This window comes from Xyrauchen texanus, chromosome 21, assembly GCF_025860055.1.
Source record: "Xyrauchen texanus isolate HMW12.3.18 chromosome 21, RBS_HiC_50CHRs, whole genome shotgun sequence".
Taxonomy (NCBI): Eukaryota; Metazoa; Chordata; class Actinopteri; order Cypriniformes; family Catostomidae; genus Xyrauchen; species Xyrauchen texanus.
In genome coordinates, this window is record NC_068296.1 from 30,976,490 (window position 1) to 31,002,527 (window position 26,038).

The 26,038-nt window shown below is 35.8% G+C and overlaps 1 protein-coding gene and 1 long non-coding RNA gene across 4 annotated transcripts in view; one reads left to right on the forward strand and one right to left on the reverse strand.

Moving 5' to 3' along the window:
* The window catches only part of LOC127661424 (uncharacterized), a 359,800-nt gene that overhangs the window by 149,504 nt on the left and 184,258 nt on the right, over positions 1-26,038 (forward strand). The window lies entirely within an intron of this gene.
* On the reverse strand, positions 5,218-25,690 carry LOC127661414 (DEP domain-containing protein 7-like). Of its 3 annotated transcripts, none has more exons than XM_052152106.1 (9): positions 25,528-25,690; positions 17,994-18,426; positions 13,189-13,319; positions 11,752-11,944; positions 10,117-10,337; positions 9,524-9,666; positions 8,215-8,340; positions 6,858-6,936; positions 5,218-6,631 (listed from the first exon to the last, which is right to left on the reverse strand). In XM_052152106.1, exons 2-9 carry the CDS (start codon positions 18,416-18,418, stop codon positions 6,417-6,419), a joined length of 1,533 nt encoding a protein of 510 aa, XP_052008066.1. In that variant the 5' UTR covers positions 18,419-18,426; positions 25,528-25,690; the 3' UTR covers positions 5,218-6,416. The 3 variants fall into 3 exon arrangements, with proteins under 3 accessions (XP_052008066.1, XP_052008065.1, XP_052008067.1); XM_052152105.1 differs by lacking the exon at positions 25,528-25,690 and adding an exon at positions 21,656-21,783; XM_052152107.1 differs by lacking the exons at positions 8,215-8,340; positions 25,528-25,690 and adding an exon at positions 21,656-21,783.

Consider the following 26,038-nt stretch of genomic DNA (forward strand, 5'->3'; position numbering starts at 1 on the left):
CCACCTAAAACAATAACATTTATGTGTAAGCATCGCATCAGGTTTTCTGGATGACTCTTCCCCTAGACACCATCATTAAGTACTGAATATATCAAAACATTATTCAATTCTTAAGTCTGTACTTTTCTCTGTCTTTTCTAAACAATTTAGTAAGTTATTTGTTGTTTTTTAACCAACAACAAGCCTTAAATGGTGCATTTTGCTAACCACACCGCTAAATCTAGAAAAGTGAACAAAGAATGCCAAACATTAGCAAAGCAGCCTTATTAAAATGTAGATTTTCACATAAGTGGAGGCGCATTACTCGTCCTCCGCTCACTGGTCACATCTCACACAAATGAGGGAGCGTTACCGCGGCATGTAGCGTTTATGTCTGAGCTGACATTAGTTAACGTTGATGTCGCGTAACTTTATATACATTAGCTACATGGCTTTATGTCTCGTCATTGTTTATCACAAGCAAAAACGTAACTTGGAAACAACAATTTGTCACTACATGCCCTGTCCCCTCAGTTAAGGTATAGCTACATCCCTCAGTATGTTAACTAAATTAGGAAGCTTGCTATGGAAGTCCAGGAGTGCCATTTACAAAAGAATGAAGGAATACATGATCAATCTATTCATTTGAAAATAAAAACTTGAATAAATAAATCAATTTATAAATGGACAAGTATAAAGACACATTTAAATGTGTTATTTAATTCATGTTTAAAAATGTAATTATATTTCAAAATATAATTGTGCATTAAAAATCTTCTTAAAATGTCATTACATGTGCAATAAATATGCACATTAATTAGTCTTGTAAATACACTTTTTAACACTCTTTAAAAGCACTATATAAATTGCATTTTAAAAGTATTTGTATTGCTTTTCTTATTCATTTGCCAATTGCTTTTTGTTTTTCTTTTCTTTTTTCTTTTCCTTTAACCAATTGAGGATCGAGTGAAAAAAATGCTATTAAACTGTTGACTCATGGGAGCAACCAAAGAACTTTTGACTCAGTTATAAGACACAACCCCTCTCCCACGTGCCAATCGAAGAGGACGTAAGACGGACTGTCATTGGATGACAATACGATCAGTTTATGTAATATTATTGGTCTGCGCACAAGAAACAGATGGAAACATATCAGAAGTAAATGTTGGCTCGTTCACTGTTAATGTGGAATGCTGAACGCAACCCTACCTGATCATGCACAGTGTCCTGGATGGGAACTGGTAATCATGATGCTGTCAACAGAACCAGCCTCCCGACCTGTGGCCCGAACTGAAACACGCACAGCAACTGCCATTTGTCGTTTGTTTGTGCCGTTAAAAGAAACATCATAATGTTTTTCTTACTTTGTATTTAACAAGATTGTTTTGGGAGCATGAAATCACGCAGGCTAAACCGCATGTCAATCACTCACCTGTCTCCATCGTTTGTGCTCGCTTCTGGTTTGTGTCGAGTTTGGTATCGTTGAAGCATTCATTTTTTTGGCAAAGATTTAGTTTTTCACTCCATCAAACTCAAACGCATCTCTCTTTCTCTGTCAGGAAATATCAGATTTGGTCTGATATTTAAACCAGGGATGCAAACTACTCACCTTTCAGCTCAAGTCACTTAAAGCTATCTTGTTAAACACAAATAAAGGAATATGGTATGATATTTCTTTTAATGCCTCAAATCAGCTCAAACGAACTATACCATTTGGAGCGAATTGGACTTCATGGGGTGGAGAGTGATGTCACTGCTCCCAAATACAAGCTGTTATTTCTAAGGAAGGTAAGTAGATGCAAGATTAATTTTAACAGCACAAATAAGCACAAATCGAGCACAGATAAACTACACCGGTTCAGGGAGATTTTGATGATATGGGTGGAGAGTGATGTCACAATGTCAAAAAAATACTCTCCAATATCTCAAACAATGAGCTAGCACAAACGTTCAATTTGCAGAACAAATCAGCACAAACGAATGGTGCAGATTTGGTAATGATTTAATTATATGGGGTGCCAACTTCACAAAGGTACTAAAGCAATTGCCTCTCTGCAATGCCTCTGAAACCAATGTGTTTCATTACTGCATGACCTCTCTCTCTCTCTCTCTCGCTGACTTATTTGTGAACAAAGCCCATATACTGTATCTTCTGTGAGATCATCGATCATAAGCACTGGGGCAAGATGAAACTTTGCTAAACTGTTTATGTTTATAAAGCTTAATAAAGTGTTATCTTTCATTTACACTACCAGGTCTTTTTTTCTAACAGTAAAAGTTGTAATTGACTGTTTCATTTCACACAAAGGGGTAAAACACTTGTTGGTTATTGTTTTTTTTTGTTTTTTTTCTTCAGAAAATGACTGGCTTAAATCTTTTTACCTCAAACATCTTTGACATATTAACTGCCAATATTAGTGTCAATCAAATTTAGCCTATAACATAATCGATTCAGGTGCAATTAAAATGAAAATTCATTCAAAAATCAAAATGATAGATCCATAAAACCGAGACTACAATTGTAAATGAGAAATGTAATAAAATAATGTGTACATTGTGTATTTACTGTGTGTGTGTGTGTGTATAACTACTGTCAGTCTATACAAATATTTATGAAGATGAGCACAACAAAAGATTAAGCACAAACATTATTTGGACATTATAACAGGTTGGTGTGGAATATATATATATTCTCTTGAAATTCACTTTCGTAATACACAACATTAGTTTAAACACTACCGTTTGTTCCACAAAGTGTGTACCCTCAGCTGACCGCTATTCAGACCGCTCTATATCATACAAAGGTAATTATTTTAATAATAATTAAATATAAAAAATATGATCATGCAGTATTTTTCAAATTAATGTGATATAACTGAAAGGGGATGTGCGTTTTCTTCAGTATAAGTTCTGGAAAGTCCATCGGCTTTCTTCAGCGATTTGAGCCACTGCCCTTGCTCACCTCTGTCGCCTGTTTCAGCAGGTGCAGGTCGGGAGGCTGGTTATGTTGACAGCATCATGATTACCAGCTTCCATCCTGGACACATATCAATGTGTATGCTCAGTTAGGGCCGAGTTCAGCATTTCACTGCAACAGTGAATGAGTCATCATGAACTTCTTATATGTTTCACATCTGTTATGCACAGATCAAATAACCACGTAAAATGTTCGTACCATAGTCCAATGACAGGCCGTCTTACATCCTCTTTGACTGGCATGTGGGACAGGGGGTGTGTCTTATAACTGAGTCAAAAGTTCATTGGCATTTTTTAAACTAAATTCTCAATTAGTTAAAGAAAATTAATAAAAAAGGAAAAAGAAAAGGAAAAGAAAAACAAAAAGGAAAAGCCATAGGAAAATGGATGAGGAAAAGCAATTGGCAAATGAATAAGGATAGCAATAGCAAAATACCTTTTTTAAAATGCAATTTAAACTGTGATTTTAGAGAGCATTAAAAAGTGCATTTACAAGACTCATTAATGTGCACATTTATTGCTACATTTAATGACATTTTAAAATGATTGTTAATGCACAATTTTATTTTTTAAATATAATGACATTTTTAAACATGAATTAAATAAACACATTTAAATGTGTCTTTATATTTTTCCATTTATAAATGGTCATATTTATTCAAGTTTTAATTTTAAATTAATAGATTGATAATTTATTAATTATTTGTTTTATTTTTATTTGCACACTTGGGCTGCAGCTGGTATGGATTGACAAATGGTAAAATAAAAGGAAAAGTCAAACAATAAAGAAATGCAATTGGCAAATGCTTTTTAAAATGCTGTTTAAAAGCATTAATGTGCTGTTTAAAATATAAGTACATTTTAAAACATGAATTAAATAAACACATTATTTATTAATTATTAATTTCAAATTAATAGATTGATAATTTTGTCCTTCGTTCTTTTGTAAAATGGCACTCCTGGGCTTCCTTTACGCACAGCTTGGTTGCAAATAAATGGCAAGCAACTGAAACTAGTGCCCTAAAAACCATTAAATACATAGGTAGCTAATATGTTTAGCTAATACTCGCTAAATCTCTTTGGGTGAGGGGTGAAGATGAGTTTATGTACAGATGCTGCGTTCCATTCAAATTGGATGTGGGGTACTTGATATATCCGATTTCCAACTAAAGGCATTCCAATGCCAGATGCTCGGAAGATGACGTTAGCTTAGCTGATGTTTGACTGTCACCAGAGATGTCTTCTAGAAACCCAATTCATAAACAATCTGCAACGCTAACATTTGTGCTACAGGTGGACGATTATCAAAAGAGAGCATAATTTTAATAAAATATTATTTCATAAAAGTGAATGTTTATCACTTATTTTGTACATATTCCTGGGGGCCGACAAGATTCTGTGACGTCACGCACCTGTATCTTGGCGAAATCGGACTTCAAGTGGCGTTCTATTGCACTTTTCCCAGTAGGAAGTTGGAAAATCCGGCTTTCCGAGTTGAATGGAATGCAGCTAGAGGCAGATTGCTAACGTTAGCTAGCATAACTTACACTTAACTTATCTTTCTTTATGCTTCCTTCTAAGTGCCGATAAAAGCTTGACATGGTCCCAGCCGTCTCGGTAAGCGTTGCAGAAATAACATACTGCTGTGTGTTTTCTTTTGGATGCTTTTTGCAGATTAACTCTTTGTGGTTTATGTCAGATGTTTCCCAGTGTTTTTATTGTATTTATTTATTTTGAGGAATTTTATAATTTTCCTTTGCACACCTGATAATCTTACATGGCACTAGTGGGCATAGTGGTTAGGAAACACTAGTTTGGTAGCCAAATTGTATTACAGAAGATTTGGCTGACATCTCTCAGACAGCCACAGTTTCTTCTCCTGTCTCCTGCATTCACTTTCTTGTAGCGCATGTGATGTGAAGGGGGCGGGAAGGGGTGACAGCCGTTATCAGTAACAAAAATGTCAAATTCGAAATGAGTCATGTGCATTGTTAAATCCCTGCAGTAGTTGCAGTTTTGTTAAATTTATCTTGAAATAAAATCCCGAGTCCTCTTTGTCTGAGACCGAGACAAGGCCGAGTATAAATTCGGTTGATTCTGAGACGAGACCTTCAAAAAGTGGTCTTGAGACCAAGACCGATCTCAAGTACTGCAACACTGTAGGATGGTATCTCATTATTTAGTTATGATAATAGGAGGGTATTTAATTGTCATGAAAACATCACAATGCAAAAATCCTAATGGCAATTAAATGGGCTTTATTTTCTTTATGCAAAATATAATTTCTTCCAATTTTGGGATGAAATCAGACCCAGACATGTCCTAAACAGGTTTTATGAGATTTCACCAGAAACAATGGATTCACCTAGTTATCCCTTTTAGTTGTATCCATACATTTTAGGTATGATAAAGACTCATGTTTGTATCGCAAATTAAGTTTAAAGTCTTAAAGTTGTAAAAACTATAAAATTAGAGTTTGGTGGCTTTTAGTCCACCTATATGCAAACATATTCCTAAAAAGTTTACAAAATAAAGCTTTTGCAGATACATGCATTTAAAATTCACATAGTTCACCATCCAGGATTTATTATACATTCACCATCCAGGAAATGGAACAAAAATATTGAAGATTCATCTTATTACTACACAAATTATTGTCCAATCAAAAGCTCTCTAGAATAAGAATGCCCCTCCCCATCGCAACTGACTAGTAGCCAATCATGGTTCATGTGATGTGATGTAGCTAAAGCCTATTGGCTAAAAGGAATGATCCCTTTGATGTCCAACCCAAACGTCCTGTCTCAATAGGAAATATGTCAACACAGGACACAAAACTGTTTTCATGAGGCCATTTCATGGGGTCTTTAAAAGCCTCAGTTTCAAAGGGGTGCAGTGCAATTATCCTGATACTGTCTCCAGACAGAAATTTGACTAAACCAATGACATCACTGGCAACATTCATTCAGAAACAATCACATTTGCACTGCACTGACTCAATGTTTGGGAAACATGTTGAAAACATCATGATTTTTAAACCCTGCTCTTGTTGTCCAGCTAATGTTGATTTGTACAGTTTCGTTGTTCCCTCAAGCCGTTTTTTTTCCAAAGCTAGATGTATAAACTTTAGAAAACAAAGTGGGGTACTGATTTGTGCGCAACTTTATTTTGAGAGCAGCCAGTTTTATCTTTAGCATTTGCAGACACAAACTAAAGAAAATGTGTTGGGTTTTCAATAAATCTTCACTCGAACATATAATTCTAGTAACAGTACAGACACACAAGAAGCTGTTTATTCAAACTCTTCAAGCTTTGACCTTTATGTCAGCATATGAGCTCACATGCACATACATAATCTAAAGTAGTGTTCTGGGTTTTTCTACAACACATACTGTACATATTTAAAACATACAAGACGTTCTTTACATTTATACAGTAGTTCTTTGGTATAACTGAAGATCCTTTTAAATGCAGTCTCTGGATATTCTGTTGCCAAAATATTGCACAAATATTTCAGGATGGCCTTTGTAGAATTGTCCTAATAATCTTTGCTTCTCTTTCAAAGAAAGTTTTGAGTTCTCGTGAATAGTTTTAAGCAAAGTCCAAAGCTCCTTTTTGGTAGTTTTCTGAACTGTTTCCATGTAATCTTTCCCAGTAAGCTGGCGACAATACGTTGTACCTGAAAGAGGGAAGAGTTCACTGTTAATCCTTTTCGTAAATGTGTGTGAAGACAAAGGATTATCTGATTTGTTCACATAAATGATGCCTAAACATGAACTATGAAAAAAAATCTGATCATCGTAAGGAATTTGATTACAGAATAATGGGTAAATTCAGTACTGAGAATATAATGGTGTAATGGCATTCATGGACAGGTAAAACAACATGTTCTACTGCGTTCTTACCCATAAAGAGATCTGGATCGGTTCCCTTAATGATGCTTGCCAGATTGTTACTTACAAGGTTGTGCAGTGTGACAGGAATCTAGGGAAAAAGATCATGAAATGATTCTAAATAATCCACATTTTGAAGGGTTTTGTTGTCAGGTTATTTCTGGCACATCAACATCTGCTTATAAGACAGCAATGAACTCAATTAATTACAGCTGACTACTATCAAAATATTTAAACATGTGAAGACCATTAAGATTGTAATACTTTATATGTCATTTTATGTCACCGCTCTCTGGAATACTTGATTATAATTGGTCAATTGCAACACACTGCAGTCAAACATTTACTATATAATGACAGCTGGCAGACTATATAATTGACTGTTGTCCATGTCAACTGATTTTTATACATAGCTGTGCTAGTTTGTTAGTGGTAATATTAAGTTAAGCTACATAATGTATAAGCTAATAAAATAAATATCAACTCAAATCAATATTTCATAGCCATTTATGTCTTTTTCTCCGTAAGAAGCCATGTAATCCACTTTGCATTGGGTTCCTGGTTACCCTGTCGGGATTTATTTTAAGATAATAACTGGCTGAATGTACATTATGCCTTATGTACAGTACATTTACTGTATGTATATTGATTTTGTACAGATTTTCTTCTTAATATTATAATTTTTCTGCCCTCAGAGTGTTAGAGCTGTGTAACATTAATCCTAGAGACATCAAATATGTCAAACATGAATGAAAACATCAAATTTTCAGATTAGCGTGACATTTGGTACTGTATGAATCATCTATAAATGCATCTGAAAAAAAAATATTATTAAGAATTTTGATTCGTCAAGTGGTTCGGTAGATACGGGCCAATACATTATTGGGTGTAGCCCAAAAGGACTAATTGGCCTGTATATTGTCAGTGCAATGTCCAAACTTCACACAATTTGGTACACAAGAACAACAGTCCATTTTGAGAAAACATGCCAAATTTTTACAATTTCCAATGCTAGTTGGCGCAGTAACTAAGGAAAACCACTAAACTTCTGAATTGTGTTTTAATATGTTTTACCAATACAACTGTCTCCACAGCATCAACAGGATCTGGTCTTTCAAATTTTAGCAATTTTGGTCATTTTCTCCACTTTTCCCTGATAATTGCAACTTGCAACTATATATATTTATAATTGTATTTAGCTTATGGCAAATAGCGGGAAATCAAAAACGTTAAATCCACTGTTCAAATAGATCAGATTCCATCCGTTGAGATCCATTGGGATCTGCTGACCATTGGTATGAACAGCAGCATTGTGTTTTTAAAAACCAGCCTGAAGTGCTCTTCAGGGGCATAGTGTGGTTTGGCTCACCTTAAAGAGGTCGTGGTGGTTATCCATCATGAAAAGAACCAGAAGATCAACTTTCCCCTTTGCTAGTTTTTTCCCATACGCAATGGCATTGGAAAACGCCCTCTTTACTGCCATTCTGTTCTCTATCTACAGAACAAAACAAATAAACAACTTGTCTATTGTCTTTACTGATTCATGTAGTTGCAAAGCAGAGTCTTCGTTTAATTCTCTGTCTACATACTGTAGATTTGTTTGCTTATGTTTCTGTGGCTTCTTACAATGAGACTAGTGATAGAGTGATTAGGATAGAGCGACCCTACACTCTGACCCCAGCTTAGCTGGGATATGTGAAAAAAAGAATTTCACTGTATATATGCCACAAACAAAAAACATGTATAATGTGCGGCCATAAAGGCATCAACCTTTGAAAGGGAGGAGAAAATGCTCCCAAATCTTTGGTTGTTGACATCAAAGGCCATTCGCACAGTCAAACTCATTTGACACAAATTCCCTTGCTCATGGTAGAAACTAGCAAAATTAGGCAAATGCCAACATGGACAAATTGCTTGACATGCCCTTGTGCTGCCTTCAAGTGCTATCGGAATCATCATAAATACAAGTTTTCTACTTGGATGTTCCACATGAATGACCCCTCAAGTCTTGATTACGACAGGGGAAACTCTGAGATAATTTTGAGATCCAAGTTTGCGAAATGGGAGTCGTAAACTTTCAACATGTCAGAGGAGAGAATATTTTTTGTGGAGAATGACAGGTTTTATTTGTTTCCTAAATACAACTAATTGTTAGCACTTGCCATTTCAGTCATATTCATTTATGTATATCAGCAACAATTTGATGCATGTTGTACATTTTCACACCATGAAAATACATGTATTTGACCAAAATTCCATTACCATCAACAGGCTTATGGAGTCATTTATATTATTGTGTGACTGGTTTATAAATAAAAGTTTCTCAAACAGTCGTATAGTATAAAATCTGGGTCCTGAAACAAATCCAGTTGAGTACCACTGCCCTGAACCTTATTCACAGTAGCTCCTTCTTTGATTTTTTTATGGGAATGACAACGAGGCTGTGAAGGATAGACTTACAGTCTCTTCAAAGGGTTGTACTGTTGTTTAAGGTGTTCTGGATCGTTCCAATGATGAAACATTGAAAAAACATGTTTACAAGGAGTTGGAGAAAATGAGCTTTATACAGCTTTATACAGTGCATGCAATTGAAGAGACTGTAAGTTTATCCCTCACATCAAATATGCCGGTACTGTGAATAAAATAATCTCAACTAGTCTTCTCTAGATTTTTCTTACCTCTTTGTGTAATTTGACCTCTTGAGTGCTGGCAGCGAGGGCCATGAAGCGCAGTAACCTGCGGAGCTCCTCTCTACTGCGAGAGTCCTGGAGCTTTAGACAAAGCTGAAGAGACTCCAGTGCCTGCTCTCGCTTCCCATTTACTGCAAACATGCAAAATAAAGCATCTCAGGACTAAAGAAATAAACCACAATATGTGACAAGTATATGTGACCATATGTGACAAGTTGCTACACCCTTGTTGCTAGGTGTTCTGGGTTGTTGCTCACTGGCTCAAGTCAAGAGTCCAACTCTAAGTCTGTAAGTTATTCTGGTCACTAGATATGGTCCCTTTTTGCATACATGTACATTATAGGGAATTTTTCAACTGTTTAATCATCTGCAAGGCAGAAATGAGTCCATTCGTTTAAAAAAGTATTAGCATACCTCTCCTCAACAAGCTGCATTAACTGAGGGATCATTCGTGTCTGTAGCACGTGGTGCTGGATGAGTTTTGTGCCATAGTTTAATACTTAATAAGTATTTCAAACAGTTAATAATGAGCCTAATTTCATTTAATAATTTACATGAAATCAAGTCAGCCTAACTCTTACCAAGCAGCTCGGAGACACCTGAGTGGATGTCGAAGACGTGGTTGCTAAGCAGCGGTGGGTATTCAGACTGGCCATAGTGCTGAATGAGGACTCCATAGAGGAGTTGCTTGTACTGGGACGTTTCCTCCGCACACTTGGCCAAACCTCGGCTTACTTCCACCACAAATTGATCAGGAAGAAACTCCAGACAGTCTACAGCTGCCGACAACCAGTTATCTGCCCTGAAAAAGAGATAAAGTAGAGAGAGAGAAAAAAAACTATTGATAAATAGATCAGATTTATTACAGGCGGGTGCGCTAACAAGGAGGCTAAAGCTCCTAGCGTCAGTGGCTAGTGTGTCTCTTGAGTGGCTTTGCTTTATTGTGAATATAGGCATCCCCTTCAGCTGTGAATCTAATCACATTATTGCACTTTATAAAATAAGGTACAATATGCTTTCATAAAATGGTTGCTATACTATAAAAACAATAAGTGATCACATTTTTATTTAAACTAATTTATTAAGCACATGCACTAATTGCCATCCTATAGTTCATGACATAACAGAATGTTGTGACCAAAGCAACCATGTGACCAAAGTATACCAATACAGCACACAAATCCACATAACAATCTTGACAAGAAGACAGATAAAGAGAGAACGAACGCCTACGTGAGGAGATTACAAAGAGATATTTAATTTGCCAGAAATTGCAAAAAGAAAAACATGACCTTTGTCTGGACACAATAACTACATGAACTGTAATCTGCAGCATATACTGTATATGTTTAAATGCCTGTATCTGTTTAAATCAGACACCATTTGGCTACAGACATAAATGATTCCTAAGAATCATGCAATGTATTATGGAGAGCTCTGCATAATTTATTGGACATACGATTTTTTCTTTTAAACTATAACAAGGGACTAGAATATCATAGAGACTTGGGGGTGGGTTCTAAATTTATTGACTTGTAACAGCAACCGGTCCTGCTCGACATACTCCAAACACGCCTGTGAGTCGCGAGAGGCGGGTGCACTAACAAGGAGGCTAAAGGCTACAGCTCCTAGCATCAGTGGCTAGTGTGTCTCTTGAGGCCAGAGGTGTGAGGTTAACACACACTGCACAGAACAACTATCTAGCAACCTCCCAGATAACCTTAGAAACCATATAGACCTTATACACAGTAGTGGGAATGACAACGAGGCTGTGAGGGATAAACTTACCATCTCTTCAATGGCACGCATGTTATAAAGCTGTAAAAAGCTCCTAGATCACTGATTTTCCGTAATTCATGTTGTCTTGAGTTATTTGTCTACTGAATGTTTTTGGAAAGATGTTTTTTCAATATTTTGTGTGCGTGACTATCCAAAAACACTTTAAACTGCATTACAGCCCATTGAAGAGACTGTACAACTGTCGCTCACAGCCTTGTTGTCATTCCTGTCACAAATCAAAGATGGCGCTGCTGTGAACAAGCTCTATAGCAATGCGCTAATAATCACTCCGAACTCCTTAGAAACTCCAACCCAACACCCAGGCAACCACCCACAACACCACAGCATCTATCATGTGCAACCACTACTCATGTTTCCAGAAAATATAAAAGTCTAGTTTTGTTATGTCATTAGATGGGGAAATGATTGTAACATACTGAGCTTCGCTGAAGGCCTTCAGGATCTCGCGGTCCAGGTAGCTGCTGGTATAGAGCAGGTCTGGGTCGCTGTCCATACTGTGGAGGGGTGGACGAGGACTCTCTCTGCCTTCCAACAGACTCTCCAGAAGAGGCAGTTCAATCAGCTGCAGAAGCCTCAGCACCGTCTGCTGTCGCCATATCTCATCTATCACTAAGACAACACATACAAACACAGTCACGATACAGTTAAATGTCAACAAACAACTGTGTTGAAGGGGTAGTTCACCCAAAACTTTTTATTCTCTCATAATTTTCTCACCCTCATGCCATCTCAGATGTGTATGACTTTCTTTCTTCTGCTAAACACAAAGAGAAAAACTTCAAGGCTCCAAAATCACATAAAGGCAGCATAAAAGTAATCCATATGACTCCAGTGCTTAAATCAGTGATTATGATAGGTGTGGGTTAGAAACAGTTCAATTTTTAAGTCCTTTTTTACTATAAATGACTGCTAAATTACTAAATGTAATTACCACTTTCACTTTGTTTTTGGTGATTCGCATTCTTTGTGAATATAGTCAACTACTGGGCAGAGAGGAGAATTCATAGTAAAAAAAAACTTGAATATTGATCTGTTTCTCACCTACACCTATAATATCACTTCTGAAGACATGGATTAATCCACTCATAGTCATATGGATTACTTTTATGCTGCCTTTATGTGCTTCTTGGAGCTTAAAATTTTGGTCACCATTCACTTGCATTGTATGAACCTACAGAGCTGAAATATTCAAATAAAGATTTCAAAAGTTTGTGTTCAGCAGAAGAAAGAAAGTCATAAACATTTGGGATAGCATGAGAGTAAGTAAATGTTGAGAGAATATTCATTTTTGGGTGAACCATCCCTTTAAGGCATTTCATTCTAAAACTTTCAATATTTTAGTTTTGCAAATAATGTGAGTGGCCCAACAATTCTAGGTGCTTTCCAGGGGTTATGATTGGTTGTTAGTAATTTGCTATGCAGTTGCTAGGGTGTTTTGGTTGGTTGCTAGGGTGTTCTGGGTCATTGGGTTGTAGCTAGGTTGGTGCTTAATGGCCCCAGTGAAAAGGGCCCACCCCCAAGTCTTGATTATGTTGGGGTCCCTAGATTTGGCTTGGGTTTTTTTATTGTTGCAGATAGTCTGATTGAATATATTTACTATTAAATTGAGGCATATCCGATTGCCTAAAAACAGTGCACACCTCACCACAACAACATCTGTTATATCATGTTCAATATTTAGGCTTACGTGTTTGTTCAAATCCCTAAACCTACAGTAGTATTAGCCATAGTTACAGCGATGCTTGCCTTAGTGACCACAAACATTTAAATGTAGAGATATGCTGTGGAGATGGTAATTGTATTTGCTGCATAACATTAGGAAAATCAGAATTGTAATTACAATTAAAACTTACACTCCTGTGATAAACCCAGATTCATCATCTGTGGTGTGATAGTTGTGTTCATGTTCAGATTGCCCAAAACATCCTCCAGAGATTTATCCGTTTTGACAGGTGAGTTAATTGAATACACAGATCCCTCTGTCCTGAAGGAGAAAATTGAAAAATAGAGATGGAAGAAAAGCATAACTACATGAATAATATTATTATTTTTGTATTATATTTCATCTAAAATAGTTTCCTGTCTATAAATCCTGAATTCCCGTCCATGCTGTGCAAGTTTCATGTATCCTTGTAGCAATGGTAAAGTGGTGCCTGGAGAAGTGTGTATACTCTTAATTTATGCCCCCCATTTTTTTTAAAGTGGCACAGCAAAGGTTGAATGCCCTGTGTTATAAACAGTGGCATGTAAGACTATAGTCTTGCATAATTAGTTCACCCTAAAATGGGCCAATAGTATTTGAACACTGTCACTTAACTTCTGCTGCTTGACTTCACGGAGTAAGGATCATTATGAAATTAATATTAGCCACAGAAGAGGTGCAGATTTTGCGATCAATACTGGCCCAAAGACTATAGGAAGAGACAACTACATAATTATGAATTTTGTGTGAACTATTCCTTATTCCTTAGTCCATCCACATAAAAATTGGACAACTATTCTCTAACCTTGCAGGTAGTCTACGGCAGTCTTTACTGGGTGTTTTTAGGGTATATTTGCATTTATTCACATACGATTGCAGTGTTTCTCACAGGATTTTGTGGGACTATGGGTGGTGGACTTCCGACCCTCTAGACCCTTCCCCGTAAGAAAGTTTTGTACATTTTAAAGTTAAATACTTCCATCTGGTGCACTTTGAGAGCAAAATAAAGAGGTTAGTGTTGTGCTCTTAAAGCTGCAGTAGGCAACTTTGAAATAAATTGAATTGAGAAACAGTGCCCCCAATTCTTCCCCATATACATGATGCTCTTCACCCCCAGCTAGGGTTTAATTGACAGCTGTTCACAAACAGAGCCAAGGCCTGCCTCGCCAAAGTGATTGGCTAAAATTTGCTGTCTGTGGTGCTAACTAATCTCTCACAGGGCCTCATTTAACAAGACACCATGTTTATATAGAAACATTTTTTTCAATGAATAAATACAAAAAATATTGTAACTTTAACAATTTAATGTTCTAACCATTGTGAAAAGCAGGGTAAAATCTAAGGATGTCAGTTTCAGCTTTTTATCTTTTAACGTTACCTCAGACTGCTAACGATAGCTAGCTAGTGAAGGCATAAGCAGTGTAACGTTATGCCAATTAAACTAGTAACGCTAACGTTAATTTACATTAATCATTGTGACGCTAATTTCGGCAGTAATATTATCTGTTTGCTCTTGTACACTGATGATGATAAATTGTGTGTCGAGTAGTGTATAAATGCAGTAGATACATTTAATGTTAGTTAACAACCCTCTACGATCATGTCAGAGAAAAAAAATCGCCATTGGATAGTACATTTTTGTTTTTACTCGCCAGACGTTTGACCTCATGTAAGCACAATGTAACTTCAAAATATATTAAGCAAACTGAGAGAGGGGACCTCTTCATATGTATTCACACAATATAGTGAGATGCACGTCCTCTTCTAGGCCAATTCATAACAACTCCAGTTGATTGGAACTTCTTAAGTATTGCTCTGATGGTGGAAAGTGTATTGTAATTTTTATTTGATTTTCCTTTATGATTTTAATCAAATTTTACCTTTTTAAAAATGTACAAATTTCACATTCTGTCAATTATTATGATGTCATGAAATTTCATTTTTACTAATAAGACAAGCTGTTGTCACTGTTTGAAATTTCATACATATTATTAACAAAACAATTCACAAGGTGGGAACCTAATAATGAAAATTAGGGGCTGACAATTAATTGTCAAACAAATAATTGTGATTATGATGATTAATTGCCTGTTTTAGGGGTTTCACGAATATGACGATGAATTGCCATACAAACTCACTATGACCCAGCCAACCTGTATAGCAATTGTATTGTATTGTATTGTGCAATAGTAAAACATTTCTGCCTTAAATTCTTCACTTTGGCACATTATTTTAAGGCTCTCTGATTAACTCACAAGCCCTTATTTCTCATGAAGGAAGACTTTGAGATTGTGTTTCTTGCATTTGATCATTTCCACAGAAATAGAGCAGGACATGTCCTCTGTCTCACGGCTGCACTGCGTGAATAAACCCCATTTGCCGTTAATTGAAACTGGAGTTCTTTGCGTTCACAAAATTAATAAGTTTATACCTTATTTTTTTTTCACAGCTTCAACTGTTTGTATTCAGTAAAAGGGACTCGGTGTTCGAAACTACACAACTCTATCACTCTATTCCATGATTCAAAGAGATGTTGACATTTCATGGACATTTGTAGAGGTTTGACTTTTAATAGCAAGGTCAGTCCATTTATAGGTATTTACAAGATTAAAATCTTTAAAAAAAAAAATCTGAGAAATGCTCTGCATTCTGTCATGTCCTTACTGTATGCTTTCTCATTAACTAACATCAAGTAAATAATTAACTAGTTTTGTGAGATTCTGCAAAGCTCCTATCTTAATGTAATCTATTGTAAGTGGATCCAGAGGAAATGTCTTGTGCTCAAAGGCTGCTTTTTCATCATGCTTAGAGACATGTTAGAGTTCTCAGTTCTTTAATTTAGTATCACCTTTGTCCAGATGTGAAAAACTAGACACAAATGAGACCATTGTTGACATATTATAAGAGTATATGTTTATAAAGTTAATGTGAACAGCTAACTAATTATTTATATTAAAATAATTCCAAGAAATTCCAAGACTTTTGATGCAGACTTTGGTTTCTTGGCAAATCTGAGCACAATGTGAGACATTTTGGTGATCTGAAACACTGGAGGAGACAACATATTACTGGAGTTTTTCTCTTAAGAGAAAAATCTGAGAATCAGGAGATTTTACCAAAAGTTTCCATTTCCTCTTCATTTAATTTTATTGCTGTGTAGGAGAAATAATTGTGGCATTAAAAATATCTCATTTGTGATTTTTCTTTCCATTGGTGGAAAACAATGTTCTTTTCTGCATCAGTTTTTTCCACATATTTTGTAACCTGTGATGTATTTTCAGATTAATGCTATATTTTGCAGAAATGCATATACAGTAAATTGCTTCAACCACATTCATTTAGCTTTTAAGGCCACATTAACATAAAGAACAGAAGATTAAGTCCTCAAGTTTCAAACGTAAAACATTTAAAGGGGGCTCGTCTGACACCTGAATGCAGATGTTGTTACACAGAGAGAGAGGGACATGAGATCTAGGAAGAATTTTGTGAGTAGAGATCAACCGATATTGTTTATTGAACCGATACCAATTATTTTTGTACTACTGATGTGCCGATTTTTTTGTTTCTTTTACTTATTTTTGACAAATTGGAAATTACAAAATCATTAGATTATAGCAATAGAAACCAGTGTTGGGTGTAATCCGGTTACAAAGTTATTTACTGTTACTGTAGTCTAATACATTACATTCATTTCTTATTGTTTTTGAAGTCCATAACTAGGGTTACACATGTTTATAAAATAATAACATTTATATAAAATACTTTTAAGACATAAATTATGTCCATACACTTACTGAGAACATTATTAGGAACACCTGTACATCTACATATTCATGAGATTATCTAATCAGCCAATCACATGGCAGCAGTGCAGTGCATAAAATCACGCAGATACGGGTCAGGAGCATCAACTATCAGAATGGGGAAAACATGTGATCTCAGTGATTTTAACCGTGGTATGATTGTTGGTGCTAGACGGGCTGTTTTGAGAATTTTGTAACTGCTGATCTCCTGGGATTTTCACACTCAATAGTTTCTTGTGTTTACTCCGAATGGTGCCAAAAACAAAAACATCCAGTGAGTGCCGGTTCTGCAGATGGAAACGCCTTGATGAGGGAGGTCAAAGGAGAATGGCCAGACTGGTTCGAACCTACAGAAAAGCTACGGTAACTCACGTAATTGTGGTAAGAAAAATAGCAACTCAGAATTCACAACACGTTGAAATACCTTGAGGCATATGGACTACAACATCAGAAGACCACGTTGGGGACCCAAGTGTTCCTAATAAAGTGCTCAGTGAGTGTATGCATATGTAATTCGCTTTTTATTACATTTGAATTGTGTGCGCCCCCTAAAGCTTGATTTATACAACGGAAGAAGCCAAAAAAAATTCTCCAGGACGAACTAAATCACCCTAGGCGAATGAAGCCAGCTTTTATAATATGCGCAACGTTGTTTTAAAATTTGTTCGTTGAGGGTAACGTCACAGAAGGCTGTTAACTCTCTGGTGATGACACATGTCTCGAGAGACTGGCCTCAATGTTATTCATTTTGACGTAACCAGGTATCAACTCACTTAGAAACCAAACCTATAATTTGTTTTAACCAATCATTAAAGCCATTCGACCAGCCGAGTTCTCCTCAGTCAAGAATTTCAGAGGCGAATGAGAACAGGAGAAATATCACCAAACGAACAAATCAGCAGAACAAAAATGTCACTATATTTCGTCATCATTTATAGGCGAACTAAGCAAAGCCTTTTCGCCCAGTATAAATTAGCCTTAACCAGTCAGAGGAGAAACATGTGGTGCTGAGTGTATGACACGTGTGCAACAATGAACAAGGAGAAAATATAGACATTATTTTCTTTTGAGGTGCAGAAAATATTGGGAGCAAATATTGGTAAAAAATATCAGTCATATTTGGCCAATCTCTTTAGTTGTGAGATGATGGTACCTTTGATAGTGTGGGCTGTAACTGTTCATCTGTATGCTGGATGAATCATATCCACTCTCAATGGTTTCTAAGCTGGATGTGCTGGCGGTCGGCCTGTTTAGGAACCTGTACAGACTACAGCTGCTGTCCTCAAACTTTGCTTGCCTCTTTTCTTTTCCAAACACCTTGGTGTCCACTGCCTCAAAAATCCTGGCTTCTATGAGGGCCTGGCACAGGCGTACCGCTTTAGAACGAGGCACCTCGGCATCTCCACAGAATTTGTTCTGAATGATGTGAGCCAGAACCACGTCGACCGCCTCAGAGCCCAGGAAGCAGTCATGATAGATTTTCAGATTGTGCCGTCTCCTCTTCACCTCAACCTGCGTTTGAAGGTTGTTAATGATGTTTGTCCAGATGTACGTGGCACGGAATGGCTTCCCAGCCATCCCGCTCTCTGTTGAGAGATGAATTGGACAAAAGCTGAGAAACGTCAACAACACAAGAGTATTCAGTTGAAGAATTATCCACACTGTATGATCTCAACCTCCCCTCCCAAGCCCCATAGGGTTGATTTCCCAGACAAACCTTGAATCTAGTTTTTGATTAAAAGGACACATTTTGAGCATTTAGTAATAGATTTAATCAGTGCTTTAAAAATTGGGCCATTATTTTCCAGGTTGATTGGCTTGCTGCACGCCTCAGCAAAATTTCTACATTTCATGCAACACAATGCATCTCAATGTGCTGAAAGTATGTGTCGACTTTCGAAAGAAACCAGGATTTGTAAAACTAGTACAAAGTATGTGATTTTCAGGTTTGTGCCTTCAATTAGGGGCGTAAAGATAAACAAGTTGAAGGTTCTTTGGTTTGTAAACTAAACTAAATCCATTCCCATTTACTATCCTCGTTAAAGATAAATTATAACTAACATACACACTTTTGGCACTGTCCATTACATTTAATAGTTTTCAAAAGGAAGCTTCTTTCGACTTGAAACTGGTCCAAAAGGTTTCAGCTTACCGATATTTCATTTGGATCCTTTATCATTATAATCAGTGTGACAGTTGCAGAGCATGACATTTCCCATGTTTTGCTCTCACAGATCTAACTCTGGACCAGAGAACACTTTTAAAGATCCAAGCTTCCAACTTAAAGAGCATCTGCGGCCAAAGTCAACACACAAGCCATATAAAGGACACTAGGGGGTTGGTCATTTCTTGTTAGAAGTGTTTACTGTATAATTTTTATGTCCCGCCCTGAGGCAAAGATGAAATCTGAATTACCCATCAGGGATCAAGATCTTTCCAAGAGGTGGCCAGAAACCTAGACTGTGTCTAAATATATTACACAGAGATTTGATTACAGAGATCCACCCCACAAGTACACGCCTAGTCATCAATGGAAGAATCTGCGTCAAGTGGACAACAGTTGGCTGCAATATAATAGAGTCTCTTTAGACACAGTCTGGGATGCAGTGAAAAGATTAATGATGTTGCAAAATTGTGTGATATATTCACTGTTTGAGTATTGCTGTAGTTACACCTCACAACCAAATAAAGAAATCTGGAAAGGCAATATGAGAAGTGAATTCAGCTTTTCTCCAAATGACAAGATTTGACTGAACTCATCAGATAACGAATGCCACCATCTGATAAACTACTTGAAAATGTAGTTTCCCTGTTATGTTCACATCATATCAACTCTACTTAATTTGCATGCCATTGCGATTGAACAATTGTAGATTATTATTGCTGAGGTCTTCCTTTTGATAAGTTCACAATTTGAATTGATATTATCCATCAAAAGGTAACTGCCCTTTTCAAAAAATATACTGTGGTTGTACCAAGGTCCAATGGTGCTTTGAGAAATGTATGTTTTACTTAAGTTGAAACAAAATAACTATTCTCTTTCGACCTCTTTATGTTATGGTATTTTGAGCCAGGCCATAACACATTAAGCTGAATGATTAGCATATATAATGGTATTTAAATGCTACTCTATGTTGCTTTAAAGAATACCATGGTATTACCATGGTACATATCCAAATAGTGATACATGTTCCTAGTAATATCATGGTACTTTTTGACACATTTTTGTTATTTGTATTAAACCAAGAAAAGATCAGTTTTACAATATCTGGTAAAGCTTTACATGAAAGTTTCCTTTGCTAAGGTTTTATAAAGGAGTTAATTAATGAGCAATAACTCATTTACAAATTAATTATAAATCATTGATTATACAGTTATAACAACATGAAATGGCAACTGTCATGCAATACTTACCAAATAGTGTGCCATTTTACCTCACATGTTATTAATGCTTAATAACACATATTCAACATTAGTAACCTATGAAAATGTACCTTAATGTGGACACAAATGCAGAATTTATTAGGGGGTTTCCAACATTAAAAACACATGTACATAACGTGCAGTATGGTTTAATAGTCATCAGGCTTTATTATATGATATAAGCTGTGAATGAGCATTAAGACCTGAAAAGTGTTTTTGCAGATGACTTTAGGTAACTAGGACTAGGTAAATTAGAGTAGCACAATTCCTTTGACATCAACATGACAAGGAAAGTGACAATGCATGTGAGTCAAGATATTACAGTCATTAATAAAAACGAAATGACATAATCCCTCATTTTAATATAACTACAACAATCCTTTTTTGCTATGCTATTGTGACATCAACCATGAATTAGGGCATTTTATGTTTTGATAATTTATACAAGTATGGACTAGTACACTTATTAAGCATTTATAACATGTAAGATACAATGCTCACTCTTTAGCAAGTACTGTATGATAACCACCCTTTTTATTCATGTTATTATAATCGTACATCAATGATTTATAATACATTTGTAAATTATGTATTAGTCATTAACGACCCCTTTATAAACCCTTAATATAAGGAACATCAATGTAAAGTGTAACCCAGGAACTTAATGTTTCATATTATATTTAAAAATTAGCAGAATATCCATAAGGGGACACTAGGAATCACAATGGAGTTTGTCTCAGCGGAAAGAAAGAATCTGGTGGGATTTAAAGATCATGTCATGATGGGCACCACACACTGATGTGTTTGCCCAACACTCACATAAATAATCCCAGAGGGAGAATGCATGTAACCATGATGACAAATCTAAACTATAAGATATGATGACAGAGAAACACATTAAAAAAACATTTGGGTAGAAACTCATTTGCTTTAAGTGTTTTACAGCTCACCTGGTCATCAGGCATAGACAAGCCAAACGGTTTTACCCTCTGGCTATACTGCAAATGGCAGATAGCATATGTTTAAATAAAACATTTAAATAAAAACATTGTCCAGTAAAGGGAGTGTCTTAAAAGTAATACCAAATTCTTTAAATTAAGACTTGTTTAAATTAAACATGTTTTATTTATCATATGAAATCAGCAATCATCAGAAATGCATCCGTATAACCATATATGTGTTTAAAGACAAAACAAAAAAACTTTAGCCACAGATAATAACACAATAATATGCATTTAACCCTATAGAGACTTCTACAAATGCACTCTTAAAAAAATATATGAGAAAAACTAACTTTAAACATTTACAGCATTCTAAATGCCATACAATTACATGAACCAGAGATACGCAACGAAATACAATCAAAAACGTCAGATATACACTGAAACCTACCTAAAGGTCTGTACATGTGATTGTATAAGGTTAAAGCTGGATGTCTCGCGCTGCTGTGTTTATGTAAAGCATCTCCTTTTGCGCTCTAAAAGCGTTCTGACTGGACTCACACACACTGCAGCTGCCCGCGCGCTCTGACTGACACCATGAATATGACGTAAAGAGGGCAGTCGGCAGATCATTAACATGATAATCACGTCATTTATACAGAAGCGGTCACCGAAACTTTTAAACAACAAACAAACACGAACATTTGAATGTGAATAATCCAGTGATTACGACAAATAAGAGTGACAGGAAAGATGCTTTCGCCTTTGTCTCTCTCTCGTCTCATAGATAGCATTGCACAATTGTTGTTCTTACTGTAAAAGCATGATAACTTTGGTATGAACTCAAACGCACTCAAAAAAGAAATAAAATGACAGCAAAATTCAGAAAGTTTCTTACACTATTTGACGGAGATCACACAATAATTTATAATAATTGTATATTGTAACAACAGATAACTATCATAACAATAGAGAAAGACTTTTACAGACCCAGGTACAACACACACTCTCCAAACCAGGGATGGCAAATATAAAAAGCTATGTTTTCTTAGTAACACCTTCATTAAATACATTGACATGATTACATTATATAATGCTGATGACTTCATTGAAAATTAATCACAGTTCTAATTTCTGTCCTATTTAAATTACTTTCTAAAACACTTTTCACAGAAAATTCAAAATAATGTCTATTACCTCCTTGTTTATTGTCGTACATCCTTCAGCTGTCACAGAAATACAAACAAAGATACATGTGGACATATAATTTAATATTTTAAATGTATTATACTTAATTCATATTATTCCAGAAGTATGTGTAAAACAAGTAATCTTAAAAGTATAATGACCTTAAATGAAGGTCAGTAACTGTAATGTGATGACAAGGATTTAGTGATTAGATTACAGTAACTAATCACTTAGTAATCAGATTACACCCAACACTAATATACAGCATTCATAACTACACTGCAAACACTAATAAGCAGAACTCAAAAATTTGAGGCAATCAGTAACATAAACTCTCAAGTTTAATTTAATTTAAAAGAACTTGCGGATTGTGTTCTACACATGCATGTTAATTTCTCCTCATTAAAATAGTTTATCTCCAAAAGATATGAATTGTAATTTTGAAATATATGTAGGAAATCATGAGCACTCACATTCAAATGAATGTCAGTGGTCAGTCATATCAGTAACCTTATAAAAGCTGTTTTATTCTACATGGAGAGGGTCCGCACATGGGGGCTGCCATGTTAGAATCACATGACCAGAAGAATACTACTCAATCTCAGTAACCGTCCTGTTATTTGACACTTTCACTCATTGATTAAAGTAATGACATCTGAATCTGAAATCTATTAATTTTAAATGATGCTACATCCAAGCCACTAGGTGTCAGTGTAAGTCCAAGACGACACAAAGACAAAAGTTACTGAGTGCACCTTAAAAATGTAAATTTTGCCTGAACTTAGAATTACCATGTAAGCAAAACTTAATATTTCAAATCAAAGGAACCTAACTAGCTACCACTAGCTAGAACTATCTAGTACAGTGAATGCTAGCATGCTTAATGCTTGCTAATTGGAAACACTGTGCCTTGATTAGCATAGCAATTCCTCAACAGGTCAAGCAATATACTGTTGAACATTCTTAAATGTACCTGTCTACAACCTAAGCTCAAGCTCCACTATTCACCATAATGTTAAGCCCCCAAACCTTTAACAAAACAGAAACTCTTCTAAGTAACACAACAAAACATTAAACCCTAACAAGTCTCCCCCTTCACATTCATCTTGCACAAAGACACATTTAGAAACATTATTGTTTTCAATGGCCTTCTACTTCAGAGTAAAATATGATTAAAATAAAGGTTGGTGCTTATCAACAAATTAAAACATTATTTGTTTTCAGTCACTTTGCCTCAACTGGTTGAACAGGCAGAATGCTGATAACCATGGAATAAACAAAGCTCTCACTCTGTAATGTGGGGTTTCAAATGTCCTTCTTTTCTAAGAAAATGCACCGAAAGTTCACTCAAATCATTGAAAGTACTACCTAAGGGTTCAAGTTCAAGGAATTTAGCCTGACTGGGATTGCGTTACATGGAAACCTTAATAAAGTATGGCAACTAAAGGTCTGGAAAACTGTAATTTGATATACAAATAGTATATTTAATGCATCACTGCACAGAGTGACCTTTGCTTACTGTAGGCCAACTGTATATAAGTAACTCTTTTTAAAGCGTTTTTGATTGTATGGTTTTGCAGGTACTGCTTTAACTACCACGTAAATCATTGCCCATGACACCTCCATAAAAACTGCAACATGGATGTTATGAGGCTGAAGAGACATATTATGCAACTTTGATTGGAATTATGTAAATAGCGCTGAATTTAATGCAAAGGAAAAGTCAGAAGCAATCATTTGTAAAGAGAACATCATAAGTCGGGCACAAGACATCAGTGTGTAACTAAAGTCTTACATTTTCATTGAGACTAACAGTAATGTAGACTATTTCTCAAAGCATGTATGTGTTTTGTTTGATTGCTGACTATGAATAAGTTAAATAAGAACATGATCTCATATAGTACAAATTCATAAAAGCCAAATGCCAAATTCAAAAAAATTTGGCATTGATGGATTGCACAACATAATTTGTTCAAGATGGTAAAAATCGTAAAATATCGTACAAATGTATTGCCATAATTCAAATGGATACAATACAGGCATCAAATGTAGTCTCATATCCAACCCTTCATTTTAAGAAAGGAAACATCAGTGAACAAACTTGGTTGCTCATTCCATTTTATTTAAGCAACACAAATAGCTGATATACTGTATGTATTTAAATAACCTGTAATATGCTTCCTCGTCCCATCCATGGTACACAAAAGTTATTAACCTATGAATATCATGGTCAGGTTTAAGGTTTGTTTTAGGGGTTTAACCTAGGAAAAATTATAATAACATCGTTCTTTGGTTCGTTGATTTTTCTCTATGGAAGTAAAAATGGCATGTTTTTGTAAGAGCCAACGATTGTGCCATCTCGTATTATTATAACGAATTGTCATGAGACCAGATTGGCAAAGTTCAGATGTATTTAGCTTTTACACAAGCTACACAAGCTTACAGTCCTCAACATCAATGGAAGAATCAGATTGGACCAGAGTTTTAGTTTGTAAGTGTCAGCGCTAGAGATAATAGTTATAAACTGTAAATAAAAAAAAAACTGGTTAGACAGAGTGATGGATGGAATCTATTTAGAAAGTCCCTAAATTTCTTCCTTGATCCTCTCCTTGACTTGATGCTTTGTTACAGATTCCAGGTCACAGGATTGTGAGGGAATTTGCCTCTCAATGCTACAGCATTCACACTCTTCAGGGGGTCTCATTCATTCTTTTTCCCAAGTCACAATCCCTTTAACTGTCCCCCTCAGTCATGAAGTGCTTTTGCATTCTAATACACACAGCCAACTCTGTTTTAAATAGTATGTGCCAGTCAAACATTCATAATAGAAATGTAACAACATTTTTGTGAGTCATTTCAAGCTGAGATTTGTTTGTCTGCATTAGGCATTGTTTCTCCTTAGACACTAAGTAAATGTCTATCAGCAAAAAACTCAATGTAAAAAATTTAAATTATGCTATGATAAACTATTGCTACACTATACTATACTATACTATACTATACTTCACATTATGTACAATGTATAACTTGAGTAAGTAACTTTGGATCAAAGTGTCTGTCAAATGAATGAATGTGAATGTAATGTAAAAGTATAGTAAGAAGAAGTTAGTAAAGATTTACTATAAGTTTACTTACCTGGTCAGAACAGCAAGTGATGGAAGTTGACTAAAATTAACCTCATGTGAAATGTAGTCAAGTCAACTCCATTAAAAGAAACATTTTCGTAAAAGTCATGCTTCCAACCACAAACAGCACGCTTGTGTCACTAAAACTGGTTGTGCCACTTCTGTGTCCTCTTGGCTTTGTATGGTGGTGCTGTTGTGTCAACCTGTGTCACAGCCAAAAGCATTTTTCTCTTTGCTCTGACTCAACATTAACATTCCAACAGCTCAGGGTTAAATCATGCCGGCGAACCTGTCGGAAAGGTCAGAGTACCTGGCGCTGTTCCGGTTTTCTTATCAACAAGCCAGAGCTGTGCTTTCTTTTAACCTGTCCATCCAAAACATTTAAGAAAGATTTATTAGTTGGACTTCATGGGAAACATGGGGTGTGATAAGGCGTGTTGAAGGGATAATGAATGAAGACCAAGGCATTACACTCTCTGTGATGTTTATTGATCTAGTCATTCTTTATACACATCAAGGCA

What these genes read in the sequence shown, in the direction of transcription:
- LOC127661414 (XM_052152105.1), bottom strand. An exon ending in AAGGCCTTCAGCGAAGCTCA is followed by an intron (nt 10,338 to 11,751) that starts GTATGTTACAAT and finishes TCTCTTTTTCAG; the next exon opens with GGCAGATAACTGGTTGTCGG. An exon ending in AGGTCAAATTACACAAAGAG is followed by an intron (nt 8,341 to 9,523) that starts GTAAGAAAAATC and finishes TTTGTTCTGTAG; the next exon opens with ATAGAGAACAGAATGGCAGT.